Here is a 13,800-nt window from a genome sequence, read left to right on the forward strand (position 1 = left end):
TTTGAAGGTCATGAAAGGACGGTATCAGGGTAGATGGGATGTACATGACTGATGATGGCCGACTAGTGTTGGAGCATCCGGTGGGATTGTCCTAACACTGAACACTCCAGGAAAAGCTATAACCGTATTTTTCAAATGTTTTACTGTAAAAAAAATGCCATAGAGTACCAATAAATCCTTTGTATGAACAAAAGAAATTCAAATAAACAGTACATTCAAGTTATTTCATTATTTTTTCATTCTATGTAAAATTTTTATGTTTTTTGACAAAATTTGCGGGTACCCTATAATGTAAAAACTGGATGTGATAACAAAAAACTGGGGTCATTTTTGGATTTACCCTCTACAAATTAGTAAAAAAAACAAGTGTAAGATTTAACTCAACAAAAAATGCGTTCCCCAGTATAATTGTGAACCCAAAGAAGAAAAATGTCATGAGCACTTGGAGTTGGGGATCTCTCACTGCTTTTCAGTCTCACTGAGAGATCTGTTTATGTATAGGCAGGCTGCAGACAGGGAGTCTCCATTGGTTCCTATACTAGATATGTGTGATAAAAGGAAAGACAGCTAACCAAACAGAGAAAACTTTGTGTGCTACTACTTGTCCTATTCAGCGGAATAGGAACAGTTGTGAATCACCTAGTGAATGCGCTTGCAAGCTGTTGCAGTGGATCGTGGTGAATTTGCTTTTCCTTCTTCACCTCTTCAAATAATTTTTTCTTTACAGTAATTCTGAAAGGCTTAGCTTTTCAATAGAGCATGGGTGATGTGCGCTGAGCGTAATTTGAAGTCAACCCAAACAAAACTAACTTCACAATGTAGAAGCCGTGCTTTATTTCCAAACTGAAGTAGTCTGGTATATAAATTCAAACAGTACAGAATGAACAGGTTGTATGCAATTTAATTCCTGTTTCCAGTTTCTGTTACTCAGTTCTTTCTAAGCAATACAATCAAAACTAGAGCGTCTTCTAGCTACAGCTTCTGTGATCATATTGTAATCCTTCTATAGTAAGAACATTAACCCTTAGTAGCCCATAGTATTTATATATGCTACCCACAAACTTCTTTCAACTCTCTTTTGTAATTCATCATCTGTAACCTTTTGAATGACTAATATACTAGTAACAGAAAAGGCCCTGATATCTAAAACAATTCATAAATACCTTTCCTTATGATGCTTTTGTGTACAGTCTCTCAAAATACATTGTTACTTTCCTGGCACTGTAAGCCACATATAATATATTTATAAATTATTTTGCAGCCATGAGAAGTGGTGACAGCTCTGCGCTGGTCACCCATGTCTTGCCTCGTTACAACATACGCTACCTATGTACCGAGCAGAATTCCCTGTGCTGATAGCCATCCGTCCCTGTCCAAAGTACACACATCATAACCACAACTAACATATCCCGCACAACTTCCATTTGCTACTTGTCTTCTGTAGAACATAAGATAAACACATATTTCTTATCCTAACCAGCATCTAAGGTATAATAAAAAAAACATAGTAATGTCACATATATGTCATATTTGCCCTAAAAAACATAAAAAGGGGAGAGAAAAACATTTATCTCGAACAAATAGAAGCCACAAAATCTCCTCCTTTGTAATATTGGAACCAGTTGAGAAACCGCAAGAATTCAAGTGCAGGAAATCATGATTTTATAACATTTTAATGTGATCTACTCCTGGGAACCGGAGCTAAGCGAACACCATTCTGCTCAGGAAAACATTCCAGTGTGTAGCTGCTGTACAGTGAAATGTAGGGTACAGCTGTGGATTCTTCACCTGTACTGGCCCACTGGTATTGTGGCTGTGCTGCGTCAAGATTGCCTTCCTGTCCGGAAAGCCTTCTAAGTACAAACACGAATCCCAGCCCAGGTTTTATTTTCCCTTGGTATTTCTACACGGTAATTTAAGAGCCCTGAGAAATAGGTTTTAACCTTTTCAATGAAATATGTAACTATTTTTCTTTATTACAGTCTCATGTTCTTCTACTTTCCTTCCCTCATTTCTAAAATAATAATAATAATAGAACTGGTGACCCGGCTTTATCAGTTTATCAGTCCAGCGGTAAGCAGAGTAATATGCAGGTGTGCGATAAAAAATGGACATAAGGTTTCTTCTTTTCTTTATCTGAAAATCTTATTTAAAAAAAGAAGAATGTGAATTTTAGTTAAAAGTCACCAGCAATGGAATACCATGCAATTTCTACATTTAGTAAGGGATGTGCAAAATATTATTTTTCAGACTGCAGGGTCAAATAATATTACTCCTGCTACTATTATATATTAACTAGAGTAAATACTATTATTATTTCTTCTATTTTATTGGTATATCTACTACTAACTCTCTTAATAGCATGCTAAAAGATATCCAGGGCTTTAATAAAACTAGAACTTAGCTAAGCACTTAGTGGAAACAACTAATCCATAAAATACAAAACACTGCTGCAGTCAAAATGATAAATTAAGCCATTAGTTGTATGCAAGCAACACAGCATACTCACTAAAGGTTTACATTTTTAACTCAGCATTATGTTTAGTTACCCTATTCCATTTTGACAGTATTCTGGAGGTATGGAAACCTTTTGCAGTGTTTATTAGAGAAGGAACTGTAAACTCCTTGCAGTTTCTCGTATAACATAAATCAGATATGTACTGCATTCAGTGCAGCTGCTCCATCACTGCCGCCAATCGGACCCAACACTATTTAAACATAGGCATCAGAGGGCAGATCCTCTAACCCCACATGCAAGGTGACCTGTAAAATCTTGCTGCAGTGAAACAAAAATGAGCAGATTATTGGGAAGTTGAAAATACAAAAATACAGTAAGCAACATTGCATAAACTTTCTACCACTTCATTCCAACTAATCTGAATTCACTAACATGTGACCTTACACAGTCTCTCCCCGAAAAGAAGACTGGTGGTCCATCTTTATGTCTTAAGTGCCGCCTTGTATTAGAACATTAATAACCTGTGCAAACAAGCTTATAAAGGCCTTCCTAGAACTAGATATTTTCCACATATTATTAAAAAATAAACCTGATAATAAACCTCTGGCTGGGGACTTCATATTACCAAAGCATTTCTCCTTCCCAATATAACATAATGGAATATTTCTCTTTTACTGAGAAAGTCCCAAAAACTTTAGTTAGCTGTAGTTAGTTCCTTTGCAATTAAAGCACAGGTAAAAAACAAATTAGTAACTCTTATAAACTATATGAGATGTTAACAAAGGTAGTACTGCTGTTCTCACACAAATTTTTGAGACAAAAAACACTTTTTTTTGTTAAATAAATTGCAAAAACAAAAGGTTTGTTTCTCCCAGCATCTATCTTTTAAATAGGCTGTGAAAAGCAGACTTATTTCTTTCTGCTTAGAACGAGCATTTTTTAAGGTTTAGTAAACTGAATGTGTTTTCTAGACTAAAGGAGCTCCATTTACTGAACAATCATTAATAAACAGGTATAACCTTCCTTTCAACCCGCCTATGTAAACCGTACTCTTCTGTGTGCTGTGTGGGCAATGCTCTGGAAACCCACATCTGCCGTGTATTTACAATACATAAGTACAAATCACTCTGCCAAAAGTCTCAGCCTGGAGCGTCCATCTGTCACACAGAGGCGAATGCATTTCCATGATGCTGACGACCCTGGCAAGTCCACCTCTGCTGGAAGGGTGAATAATAATGTGGACACCTGTCCCCTACAAGCAATAGACTTCTTAACTCTACATCTAAAACCAAATTGAAATGAAGCCCTCTAAGACTTCAATGTGTTGCAAATGTTCCAAGTAGGGAAAGAAAAATAAAAAAATATATAAAATGAACTCTATATACCATCTTGGTACCTACAGTTCACACAAGTACCAGAAAGTCTCAGACATGTGAAACACCCTCTTTTGAACATGCAACTATTTTTAATTATTGTTATTATTATTACCATTACTAAATAATTATATAGAGATGACACATTGGGCCTGACTTATTAAAGCTCTCCAAGGCTGGAGAGGATACACTTTCATTAGTTAAGCTGGGTGATCCAGCAAACATTGAATGGATTTCTTAAAAATCATTTGCTATTTATTAGCAAATGTTTTCAATGTTGGACCAGATCCATTTTAGGTTTTCTGGATTGTCCAGCTTTACTGAGGAAAGTGTATCCTCTCCAGCCTTGGAAAGCTTTAATAAATATGGCCCATTGATGCAGGAGTTTGGTACACTGAGCCTGATTTATTAAAGTTCCCCAAGACTGGAGAAGACAGACCATCATGAAAAAACCTGGGTGATGTTTTCAATCCTAGACTAGATCTATTCCAGATTTGTTGGATCACCCAGGTTCTCCCATGATAGTTTATCTTCTCCAGACGCATTGGGCCTAATTTACTAAAGCTCTCCAAGGCTTGAGAGTATACACGTTCATCAGTGAAGCTGGGTGATCCAGCAAACATGGAATGGATTTGGTCCAGAATTCAAAACTTTTGCTATAGCAAATGATTTTAGGAAATCCATTCCAGGTGTTCTGGATCACCCAGCTTCACTGATGAAAGTGTATCCTCTCCAGCCTAAATAAGCCTAAATAAATCAGGACCAGAGGGTCCTAATGGTCTCAGAATTATGTGCCTACCATAGTCATATTTTAATGTCCTTAACATAGTCTAAAACAATTTTGGGAGGAAATGACTACAATGGTAAGTTAGAATGTTTTAATCTAGACTGTCACAAGGTGGTTTCTGCTTAACCTAGGCCAAGCATTATTTTTTTGAATCATAGTTGCAGCAGGATAACCAGAATTGAGTGGACAACAGACGCACACAAATGTTAATTAAATATATATTTATGATATATAAGACATTTAATTCACTGTATCCCTCTCTTTATGTGTGCAATTATTATGCATATACTTGTTTATCACACCCCCAAGTAGGAAAGATGATGGCTTTTTGTCATCTCCTTTGCCGTTTTTTTCTGTACTACGTGCTGTCTATTCTGCAGCATCACAGAAGATAATACCACTATTAAAAAATTAATAAAGGTAATTGTTAACATACAATTCAATATTATATTACTTTGTATATTGGCCATATATATATATATTAGGGCAAATACTTACGTATCCTGTTGCCTGTGCATTAGGTAACAATCTAAACTCTGAAGTTCACTGAACTGACACTTCTGGGAGTGTCAACCTCCTTGCACCCTTTTTTTTTTTTTTTTACCTTATCAAGGTCTCAACACATTACAGGATACAGTGACATAAAGGGCAGCAGTAGGAACCAAAGAGATCTGCTGGGAACCCAGGGTTTTGCTATTCTCAGAAGTGTTTATTTCTCTGCGGACTTTGGAGGAAGACTGACAGTCAATGGAGCGATATATAATATTGTATATAGTCCTATTTAAAGGATATGTCTGCTATATCAAATAGATTTTCAATATCACTTTACAATGGATAATGCAATCTTTTTATTTCCTTAAGTTGTTCAAAGTCTGGCTCAGTACATCCGATAATTCATTCTTTAACAAGCAGCATGCAAATAAGGGCCCGGGAGTATGGAAAAATCCTTCAAATTCCAATTTCTTCCCCCAAAAAACAATTGTACACTAACAAGATCCCTAGCACAGCTTTACAAAACTGACTTCCAACAGGACATTTTTCTACATTCAAAAGAATGTGCACAGCTGTGCAAACAAACAAATATTGATCAGTTGTTCCAGAGTATCACTGTGTGCTGTGCTACATCATAAATTACAAAGTACAAGTCATTAGGCACTGCATCAGATTGGGACTAATACATTCAACTATGTGCTGAAAGTCCAGACCACAGGAAGGATTTTTTCCAATTTTAAACAAAGAAAACATTTACCTGGTATTTGCATCACCTGTAGTTTTAAGTACATTAACATTTTTTAAGAAATTCTGTTTTTGGTTTATATAAAACCAGATTAGGGAATAATCGGTTCATAAATAGTCTGTGGTCCTATTTAAAACACTAATAGCTTTATCCAATTCCCATAACAAATTCCTATTAAAATGGCAAGTTCAGATATTTAAACTGTTGCTAATTTTGACACCTTACATTAGTTAGTGTTGTGCTGGATGACCAACTTGATTATATCTGAGAATATTGCCAATAGCAGACTTCCCTTGGCCTGCTTTTCAAAAGTTTTACTGATAACTGTTGTGAGGTTAGCATTCTGGCCTTTGCAGTGCTGGGTCCCAGGTTTGAATGTCGGCCAGGACACTATCTGCATGGAGTTTTCAGTTTCTCCCTGTGTTTGCATGGTTCTACAGGTTCATACACTCTTCTTCACAAGCTACTGAATATGAAACGTGAATGTCGCTTAAGTATAATCTAAATTAAGGTTTAAAAAAACAAGCTATATAGGGTGGAGGGGCTTTTTGCTTTTCTTGCATAACAAAAATAAAAAATCGTAGAGACCACCAAAATTCCTGTAAACACTCTTATCATCTCTTGTCTGGACTACTGTAATATCCTCTTCTCTGGTATTCTACTAACCCGACTCCCTCCTCTGCAATCTATTATGAGTGCTGCAGCCAGAATTATCCATCCTTCTCACCGCTCCTCTTCTGCTGCATCTATTTAAAGTTCTCACAGTTCTTGTCCCACTTACCTTTCTGACTTGGTAGGAAAATACACCCCTAGCGGCTTATTTCACTCCTCCAATGACCTTTTAATGACTTTCTCACTCATAACCTTATCACGCACACGGCTCTAGGACTTTTCTAGAGCTGCCTCGACTGTCTGATATGGTCTTCTTCATCCTATTTCGCTTACTCCTACTTTCTGCTCCTTAAAAAAGGCCCTTCAAACTTGTCTTCCCGTCTCCTAAACCGTCACTACTTACCCACCATTCCATATCCCCCCTCCTACTGTATGCTGCTTTCCCACCTCTTAGATTTTAAGCTCTTTACGGCAGGGGCCTCTCCTCCTCCTTTGTCACTGTCTGTATCTGTCATTTGCAATCCCTATTTATTGTACAGGGCTGAGCAATATGTTGGTGCTATATAAATCCTGTTTATTATTAATAGTAATATTAATAATAAGTAAAAATTTACCAAACACTACATAGACTAACCTGCAGAACATCTCCCAAGTCAGCAGTGCTGATGTCAGGGTCCTCAGTGGTGTTAAAAGGCACAGGTGTTATTCTGACCAATGTTAGAACTCGGGGTTCAGGGTATTTCCACACCATCATCCCTGGACTATCCTCTGTCTCATTGTAGAACACCACTTCATGAGCATTGGGAATCTTGTGTGCATCTAGATAGTAAAATGAAGGAAAAATTGTACTGAAAAAAAAGAATTGAACAGCTATACTAATACTAGAATGGAAAAAAAAAAAAAATATATATATATATATATATATATATATATATATATATATATATATATATATATATATATATATAAAAACTGAATGAATAAAACACAGAATATGAATAAAGACTAAAATTTTACACTGACAATATAGAATTATTTTTTAAAAATTTTAAACGATTAACCCACCATTTTCCAGGATAGAGATAGGTGCAGAAGACCAAGTGATATATATATATATATGTGTGTGTGTTTCTAGTATACTGTACATTGTCCCAGATATGCAAAATCATTACATACACAATTTAAACATGTATTATAAGTTAGAAATTTAATAAATGGAAAAAATGTTAGAATTTTAAATGTTAATGTTAACAAATTAAGAACAGAAAAAACAATCATTTTTTAAACCACAGATATTTCCATGGCAAATGTTTTTTGGTTAGGTATTTAATGTCAAAACGACAAGAGAAAGAAAACTAAATGGAATCGGCAATAACCAGACTTCATACAAATTTTTTTGTTTTGAATATAGGTAAAACTTTTGGAAGGTTTTTTTATTGATTCGTATATCCCCACTGGGAAGATTTCTTTGTTTCAGTTTTGGATGCACAAGGTCAGAAAAACAAGAACTCTCTACAAAGCGGCCAGGAAGAATGACAACTTTTTTTGGTAAAATGGGGGGGGAGTGATTATTATTAAACTTTATTTATGAAATCGAAATTCGGAGATTTATTTTAAAGCTGTCCTGCTGACCCCTAATTTCTTGTCCTGAAAACATTCTATCCCTTTCCCAATTTTCCAATCTATTAAAATAAATAAAAAAACTAATAAACTTTTGTCTTAACTTTCTTACCAGCATCCTTAATGTACTGAAAAAGGCCTGTCCTCAGGTCATCAGAACTGTGTTCTGTCTTACAGGCAGAGGGTCTAACGACAGCAGGTGATACCGGGAGAATAAGCTGTTCAGGACCCGATGTGCTGGATCCAGATTCTTTCTTTAGGTACTCTTGGAAGAGTTCACTTAGGAGCTTTAAACAATTCAGGTTTTCCTGACCCCAAAAAACCTGGAAAGAAAACTTTATTAGCCATGGAAAGGTATAAAAAGAAACCTACAGCTCAATCTGGAAGTTATCTAAACAGCATTTATTCACATTGATTATATATTTTATTTGGCAGCATCTGATCCATAGTTCATGAGAAATGTTAAAAGGAAAGAGATAACTTCCTCCGACTCGTGTTCACGGCACAGTATTGCTATTGTTTTCAGTCCTGCTTAATATCAACACAGATAAAGTATCCCATGAATTAAATGAAACACATTACTATTATCTTGAAGGCAACCAAGATGCCCCCTGTGAAAATTAAACAAGCAGTTTTATGAAGCGTATTGTACATGTGTTTTACTTCTTAGGGAGTGTAGTGTAGTGTTTTGTAGATAATTCATAATTAGAAGCTATTTTTTAAACAGACTTTTAATTTTAGCTACAATTGCAAAATTTCTAAAAAAAAGAGATTGAATTAAAATAAGTCAGAACTGCAATACACTAAAAATACCTATCATTCACACCTTAGACCATATAGAACAAGGATAACATTACCCTAAAACATATATTTCATCTATATAAGTGCTGCAAGTTGTAATTAATAAAATTATATGTAATTTACTCCTTTTTGGTGAACACAACCATTCCCAGGATTCCCCATCACTGCCCATACACAGATCATAGTTGGGTTCTTTAACTTCCACCTCCACTCCACTCCAAAATATGTCTCTTCCTATCCCCTCCTGGAAAGTGCTCTCATTATTTCTTGCCTCTTCGTAATTTGTATTTCACTAACTAGGCACTTGCCTCTGCAATATCATCTACTGCTCATCTATCTAATCTCTCCATTGGCTTACATTTCAATTTTAAGCTAAACCAAGCAACTTGCCTACATTTCACAGTTCCTGCTCTCGTTATATTTTGGTACTTTTAAAAAAGAAACATAATCTGTTCAATATGGTAATGTAATTTTAAGTACTAAAGATTGAGTAAGCATCGCCAAATAAATGCCAGTAACATAAAAATGTGCATAGAACAATATTCCTGCGTGAGGCTACAAATTTGTGTCGTTCTGCACATGCCCTGCACCATCACAAACTGAGTGGAAGTGCTCCTTAAAATATTAGGGACAAAAGAAGTAGTTTAAGATTTTAATGAATTTGATAAGGGGGAAGAATTTAGTAACCTATCACCCCGCCCAATGAAAGTAGGAAGTTATGTGGTATAAATTATATTAACATTTCCATAAAAATGTTCATAGTAACTTTAATAAATATACCAATAAATATTATTTTAACATTTTAACACTTGAATGCTCAGGTAAAACCAACAAAAAACATTACATTTTAAACATGTCTGAATCATGAAATGTACTGTATACAAACATTTGTTTTTCAAAACAACTTGATGGTGATGGTTTAAATGTTCCTACGCATTTCACAAGGCCAAACCTGCTTCTTCAGGGGAAGTAGTTTAATCGATTTTAGTCACTATCATTATGTTTATTCACGGTTATACACAATAATTCAGTAATCTTTAATTTCAGAACATACTGACCTGCAGTACCCCACATCTTACATCAAGAAGAACTTTTGGAGAAGACTGGGGAAGGCTTGGATTTCCGCTATGTTTGCACCAGTTGGCATTCAGATTTACTGAACCAGAAACTGGACCAATCAGATTTCTGCTTCTCTCTTTTAGGCTAGTTTTCAAAAGAAAATCACTTATATTCAGCATGAATGATGCAGCAGAGATTGTATCTATGAAAAAGAATCAAAAACACAGATTACATATTTGTTCATTTAAAAAAACTGCACAGATTCTTTGCAGAAGAAATAATATGAAAAGCAAGCACAAGCTAGTAAGCCTATGCACCCATCAACACTTTCCATGCACATTGCTGTACTTGGCAATAAAAATTCTATTATTTTTTATTGAATTGTATTTTATTCACCTAATGGTACCTGTTAATGCGAGAGAGAGAGAGAGAGAGAGAGAGAGAGAGAGAGAGAGAGAGAGAGACAGACAACAACACTTGCTCTGCCACAATCAGCAACCTTTCTAAATACAGCAGAGAGCTCTGCTTTGACAATATATTCAGACTTCTAATGTTGGCAAAATGTCAGCATTGATAGACTTCAGTTTATATTTCTGTGTGTTGATGTACAGTTAAAAGTAAGAAGGAGATCCCAGACTTGGTAAACTCAGTAGATCTGACATGTGGCCTGGTGCTAGGAACATTGTGAACTGTTCAATTTTTGTATTTCACAGTTATTAGTGCTTTCAAAGCTCCTTTTATTGCGTTTACCCCAGAACCACAAACTATTTGTCACCACAAAGTTCTGATATGCAATCTTAATAACAGAAATATATCCAATTGATTGTGACAGTGTGCTAGGTTGACAATTGATTGTCTATATTATGGTAGACAATCAATGTGGTTAAAGGGTAATTCCCAAATGTTATCCATCAAGCCACCATAGTCATCAGTCTGGTCTATATAAATCAGAGGTATATATGGTGTGTGTGTATATATATATATATATAAATAAAAAATAACCCAGAATCAATATTCATTTACTTTCTCTGGCCTACTTGATAAGAAAGACCTGATAATGTCCGCGGTGGTCTTATTCTCCAGATAAGTATTACCTCAAACAGATTTAAATCATTGTTTTATTTAAACTAGATGTTCATGCATTTCCCTAGATGGTAACTGAATTTTATGGTATCATATATAGAACTGCACAGACCTTTGTGATATCAGTTTATCCACTGACCTCATGAAATCAGATCACTTGGAAAAATATGTTCAGAAAGTGGCCTGGGGGACACAGGCACAAACAGATGGTTCAGGTTTCCAGAATAATAACAAAAGCCATATTAGAAATATAGAAATCATAACGGAGTTGTATAAAAGTTAAGACTTATCAAGCTATGGTTGTTGTTGTGGCCTATATATAATTCTATAATTCTGATCAAGAAGACCGGCCTAAGGACACTATGCTTGTTCCTAAAGGTAAATAAAAGGGGGAAAAGATGGGGGGGTTATCTTGGTGATGCATGTCTGATGAAGGAGTAGGAGTGAGCCTTTGCAACTCATATCCTAAAAATGTAAGCTCATTAATTGCACAGATAGGATAGGCTTCTATTTAAGCATGAATGTCTGGGGATGTTTTAATTCTATGGGTAGCAAAGTGGCTCAGAGTTTAGCAGGTACCAGGTTCGAATCTCAACCAAGACACCATCTGCAAGGAGTTTGCATGTTCTCCCTATGTTTTTGTTGGTTTCCACAGTGTATTCCCGTTTCCCCCCACATTTCAAAAAACATTCAGTTAGGTCAATTAGCTTCCCCTCAATTGACCTTAGACTGTGTTAATAACATAAGGCTATGGTAGGGACATTAGATTGTGAGCCCCTTTGAGGGACAGCTAGTGACGTGACTATGAAACTCTGCATAAAATGTTTGTGCTATATAAATACTAGATATTAATATTAAAATTCCCTACATTGTAAATGTAGTTGGTTGGCATTTTGTGGAAGATCAAATACTTTAAATGTATCTAAATTCAAAACTATATAAAGTGCATATATAATACCCCTATTAGGTTTTTTTAGGCTGCCTTTGCCCTTCTGGAGAGAGTTTCCCCTACTTCTTGCTATCTTGACAACTCTAAAATTAATCATTTTTTCCCCTCATCTTTTTTTTCTTGATGACAACAGTCCCCATGACAAATAAAGGGGTAAAGCTTTCTAGCAGGGACACAGACTGCAATAAAAACTCAGCAGAAGATCTAGAGCCGCATACACACTTGATATTATAGTCGTTGGAAAGGATCTTTCACGATCCTTTTCAATGATTAAGCACTCCAGGATGTATGAAAGATGCTGTACATACAGCACCGTTCTGCTCTATAGAGAGGGGTGGATTGACACCCCGCTGTGCGCTCTCCCCTTGCATTACGATCGTTCGTCGTTTATCGTTTGTGGATCCGCCGCCAGGGCGGTCATTCGGACAATGAACGTCGCGCGCTGTACACACTACAGATATCGGCTCTGAGCTGATTAACGGGCGAGAACCATTGGAAGTGTGTACGTAGCTTAAGACTTTCTTGTGATATCTTACGATTTACAAAAACAGGTTTTTCAGGTCGTACACATTAATGATTTGCTTGTACACACAACTTCTATCTTGGAATGATGAATAATTTGATAAAATAGATTATGTTTTTATGCAGATGCTTAGAATACTAGTGTGATGTCGGTATAAATAGAGGCACACAAGGGAGGACTATGAAGTATTAAGCGAAATATTACCGCAGCATTAATTTAAAGTTATTCCGTTTACTTTGCCAACTCATAAAATCATGTGTGTTGGCAACATTTACTATACAATGCATGAGACGAAAGCTAAAGTTTCATCAAAGCAATCAAAGTCAATATTTAAAATATTAAAAATATTTATATTTTAGACTTTTCTTGCTACTCGCCACTTGCTAAAGTAGTCTAAAGTTGTGGAACCAGTTAAACACTGATAATTTAACATACTGGGGACTTTATAAAATAGGTGTGTTGAATAAAAAAATAAAGTTGCATGGCAAATTAGTGAGGGCTGGGGCTGGATCTCAGTTTTGCTTTTGGCTTTGTTCACACTGGTGGTGAGGTTGCGGTGTGTTTACTGCTTCCTCTTGCCAGGGAACCGCTGCCTTTCATGAGAAGCTACATGTGGTTTCTCCCCATGGCACCTCCACAAAGAATGAATAGGGGCAGCAGTTAGCGGTACTAGTAATGCTCACTGCCACCAGCTGCAAAATCTGCAGACACTGGTTCTCAGAACCAGCACCAGTTCCCCGTGGGGAACCTCACAGGATCGCTTGATCCTGAAGCAGCTTTGAATCTGCTCCTAACTTTTGGTATTTTGGGTTAGCCTTTGAGCCTTTTACCTGTGACAGTCCTATTTCAGGGATCCTGGCAAAATGTTATTTACTGTAGTTAAATTTGTTTGAGCTTGACAAAATACACAACATTGCATTAAAGTGTATGTAAACCCTACCCTGTGTTCGGCATAGTAATGCAACACATTATATTAAATGATAGTAAAGCTTTGGCAGTCTCCTATCCAGAGATCCTGAGTCAGTCTTCATGTTGCAGAATGGCCTTGCTATTAGCAGTAGCATTGACAGGCTGGTCTAAAAGAGCTATTAGGTAGCCCAAAGCCAACCATGCACAAGGCAGTCTGACCACACTACTTCTAAAGGGGAGATAGATGCTTAGAGTTGTTTATGTGACATAAAGGACTAGGACCGTCTTTGTTTGGGTCTGCAAGTAAGAACATTTATTACAGATTTAGCAAAACCAAATAAACCAGCCTTAACATTCTGTAAATAGTGATACAAGATGCCAAACATACA

At 36.2% G+C, this 13,800-nt stretch overlaps 1 protein-coding gene across 2 annotated transcripts in view; it reads right to left on the reverse strand.

Annotated features, from left to right (window-relative positions):
* Positions 1 to 13,800, reverse strand: part of VPS13B (vacuolar protein sorting 13 homolog B) — a 520,025-nt gene that overhangs the window by 94,401 nt on the left and 411,824 nt on the right. For both annotated transcript variants that reach the window (XM_072410846.1, XM_072410847.1), the window contains exons 37-39: positions 9,947 to 10,149; positions 8,200 to 8,410; positions 7,102 to 7,286 (exon numbers count right to left, since the gene is read on the reverse strand). In XM_072410846.1, the coding sequence (XP_072266947.1) occupies positions 7,102 to 7,286; positions 8,200 to 8,410; positions 9,947 to 10,149 (599 nt within the window). The remainder of the gene's footprint in view (positions 1 to 7,101; positions 7,287 to 8,199; positions 8,411 to 9,946; positions 10,150 to 13,800) is intronic.

Source organism: Pyxicephalus adspersus, chromosome 5, assembly GCF_032062135.1.
Source record: "Pyxicephalus adspersus chromosome 5, UCB_Pads_2.0, whole genome shotgun sequence".
In the NCBI taxonomy this organism is placed as follows: Eukaryota; Metazoa; Chordata; class Amphibia; order Anura; family Pyxicephalidae; genus Pyxicephalus; species Pyxicephalus adspersus.